Source organism: Verticillium alfalfae, genomic scaffold, assembly GCF_000150825.1.
Source record: "Verticillium alfalfae VaMs.102 supercont1.3 genomic scaffold, whole genome shotgun sequence".
NCBI classification, from domain to species: Eukaryota; Fungi; Ascomycota; class Sordariomycetes; order Glomerellales; family Plectosphaerellaceae; genus Verticillium; species Verticillium alfalfae.
This window is the reverse complement of record NW_003315036.1, coordinates 2,859,722-2,863,116: the sequence shown is the minus strand read 5'-3', so window position 1 is coordinate 2,863,116 and position 3,395 is coordinate 2,859,722. Positions and strand designations below refer to the sequence as shown.

The following is a 3,395-nucleotide window of genomic DNA, read 5'->3' as shown; positions in this document are numbered from 1 at the left end:
GTCCGTCAAAGTCGTCGTGGTCGAGGTGCTCGGAGGATGTCGCGGAATGCTCGTGTCGCCGACGCCGCGCAGCCCCCAGATGGTGTCGACGCCCTTGACAAACATGGCGTAGTGGGCAATGATGACGAGGGCGCGCGGGCGGCGCAGCTTGGCGAGCTCGACAAAGTCGGGGGGCACAAAGGTGAACCAGGTCATGGCGCGGATGTTGAGGATGGAGCTGAGGCCCTGGCGCAGCTCCTGGTATAGGGAGCCGAGGTACTGCAGGCAGTGGTAGTAGGTGTCGACGTGGGCGTGGTCGGGGTCGTCGTCGCGGATGGTGGAGACCATGAAGAGCAGGTTGTTGGGGATGTGCAGCGACGACGAGTTGAGGTCGATGGGCGGGCGGAAGAAGAGCTCGGCGAGGCCGGCCTCCCAGAGCTTGCGGGGGCTCGCGAGCCGGATCATGAGACCGATGCCGCGCCAGACGACCATCCAGTCGAGTATGTGCAGGCGCTTGGTCGTGACCTCGCGGAACATCTGGGACGACAGAGCGACGAGCAGGAGAGAGCAGGCGATGAGGGCGGGGAACGTTTCGACGTCGGCCTTTTCGATGGCTTTGCGGTAGCCTTCAAAGGCGCACGAGCGATAGTAGAGGGCGCGCGACGGGTCGACCTCCTGGTTGAGGTTCTCCAGCTGAAGGGCAGACAGGCCGAGCAGGCAGTCCATGAGAAAACGGTTCTCAAAGGCGTAGGAGGGAATCTTGACGCGGAGAATCTCGTTGACGCGCTCGCCCTTGTCCCTGGGCGTGAGAAAGGAGTTGAAGGTGTTGGTGGTGTAGAACCAGAGCAGCTTCATGTCGAGGGCATCATGCTGACCCGGCGGTATGTACAAGGGCTCGATGATGGGACTCGGCTCCCACGGGCGGCGGCTCGTCTCGGGACTGGCCACTATGGACGTCGATGGCTCCGAGGTGGGGGTGCGAGGCGTGATGGTGCGCTTGAGAGTGGCCGACTTGGCGGACGCGGCGGTGACGGGATAGAGGCAGTCGACCTTGCGCAGGACGCAGTTGCGGCATGCCGGGCGGCCCTCGTCGCATTTGACCTTGCGCGCCTTGCACGTCTTGCAGCCGGACCGTGTCTTTTTGTGTGGCCTTTTGGAGTGATACGGTTTGGCCGTGCCGTCCGAGGCCAGCAGGGCGGGGGGATCCGGATCTGAGTCGGGTGAGGTACTCATGATGTCTGTTCACTACGAAGGTACCTTGGGTAGGTACGAAGAGGAGCGAGATGGGGGGGCTGCCTGCGTGACGTGTGAGCCTGGCGCAGCCAACACTCAAAAGGAAGGCAGCAGAGTATGGTAGAGGAATAGAGTATTGGTTCCGAGCTACGATTTTCGTCGCCAGATGGATAGATAGCAGACAGTTCGACGATGACTGTTGACGGTCTCTCAGCCAAGCCAGAGGCAGGCAGTCAAGCGGAAGGGGACAGGCGCCGAATCCTTCGGCTGGTCCACACGCACCACGGCGTGCTAGGTCCCTTCGGCTGGCTTTGAGGCGGGCTTGATTTAACACGGCCTACTGTTGGGCTTCATGGGGGATGACGAGGAGGCACTCACTGGTGCCTGGCAGGGTGCTTGCGTCTTCGACGACGAGACTACAGAGAGCCACAGAAGTTGTCATTGGATGGCATCTGCCGTTCGAGGGTTGAGGGCCAAGACCGGGCATAACCACGCGTCATGGATATGCGACGTCGGTACGGCACAGCAGTGGCCTGTCAACCCTAACCCTGAAGGTATTGCCCAAGGTACCTACCTACCTTAGGTACCTTAGGTGCAGGTAGGTACCCATGCCCAGGTGTACCTGTACCTGGTGCCGCAGTCACTTGACTTCGCGTTCAGGCTCTGGTCCCCCCACTCGCTGGCGATCCCAGATAGACGCGCCTCGAGTTGCTGCATCGCGATCATTTCCATGTCGGGCAGCCCATACGACACGCACACACACACACACACACACACACGCACACACACACACACACGCACACACACACACGCCGTCACAACCCGCCATGCATCCTCTCTTCCAGCCTCCCGACGACACCATTCTCTCCTCCCTACTGGATGCCTTTCCCTGCCGAGAACCCCAGATCCGATCCCTCACAAACCTCCTTGCTGTATGTCGCCTCTACTCCCACCCTTCCAAAATCACATGGCAGTCCCGACCGCTGACCATTGCGCCTAGTCCAGTACCGCACCATGTCGCAACATCGTCCTCCACGGAACAGAGGCTACGGGCAAGTCGGCCATTGTCGAAGCGCTGCTGCGTCAATTGGCCTCGCCCCACGCTGGCAGCGACCGGCGCAGCATCGGCGACAACTACGCCATCATGAACTCTATACAATGCATCACGGCGAGGCACCTCTTCGAAAGAACACTCAATGCCGTTGTCGACGCCATCGGATGGCATACGCGGCCCAGAGCCTGCGAAACCACAGCCCAACTCGCCGTTGAGCTCTCCAAGATGCTGAAGGGCGCCGAATCCCAACCACCACATTCGCGCTTCGTCCTCGTCTTCGACTCGGTCGACCGACAAAGAGAGGCGCCGCACACCCTGCTGCCTGCCCTGGCACGGCTGCCCGAGCTGGTCTGTCCTTGACTCTCCAGCGAGAGCCCCGAGAAACTCAAAGCTGATCCAAGACCCTTCTACAGATCCCCTCGCTGACCTGTGTCTTCATCCTGACAACGCCCCAAGCGGGCTTCCTGCGAACCTCCTTTGTGTCGCACATACACTTTCCCAACTATTCCAAACCCGACTATGTCAAGATCATGGCCCCCTCCATACCCGCGCCGGTACCCAACACGACCGAGGACGACATGAAATTCCTCTGGCCCCGGTTTTGCGCCGCCGTCCATGACGCCCTGGCCGTCTCCGCCTCTCGAACCCTGCCTGCCCTGCGCCGCGCCTGCGACATTCTCTGGCCGCGTTTCACGGCACCCGTCGCCGCCGGAACCCACGGCGCCCGCGAGTTCTCCAAGCTCCTCATCCACGCCCGTGTCCACCTGCAAGACGAATCTCTCCTGAACCCGAGCATCATCGCCCTCAGGCCAACCGCCAACGCAAGCAGCAGCACGACAGGCACCACGACAGGCACCACGACGGCGACACCCAGCAAGGGCCAGACACCAACAAGAACCACAGCCAAGGCGGTGCCGACCCAGCAGACCACGCCCGACCTCGCCTCGCTCCTCCCCACGACGGCCCGCCTCCTGCTGCTGGCCGCCTACCTCGCCTCCCACAACGCCACGCGCCACGACCTCGCCCTCTTCTCCACTTACCACCACGGCCGCCGCAAGCGCCCGCGCGGGCGGCTTCGCGGGCGCCCCCGCTCCGGACCGGCCGCGTGCCAAAGCAGCAGCACCGTAAG

The 3,395-nt window shown here is 62.3% G+C and overlaps 1 protein-coding gene across 1 annotated transcript; it reads left to right on the top strand.

Annotated features, from left to right (window-relative positions):
* Positions 1–2,039: 2,039 nt before the first annotated feature.
* On the top strand, positions 2,040–2,626 carry VDBG_03403 (conserved hypothetical protein; the record flags this gene model as incomplete). Its single annotated transcript, XM_003007218.1, has 2 exons — positions 2,040–2,144; positions 2,213–2,626. 2 exons carry the CDS (start codon positions 2,040–2,042, stop codon positions 2,624–2,626), a joined length of 519 nt encoding a protein of 172 aa, XP_003007264.1.
* Between the last annotated feature and the right edge of the window lie 769 nt (positions 2,627–3,395).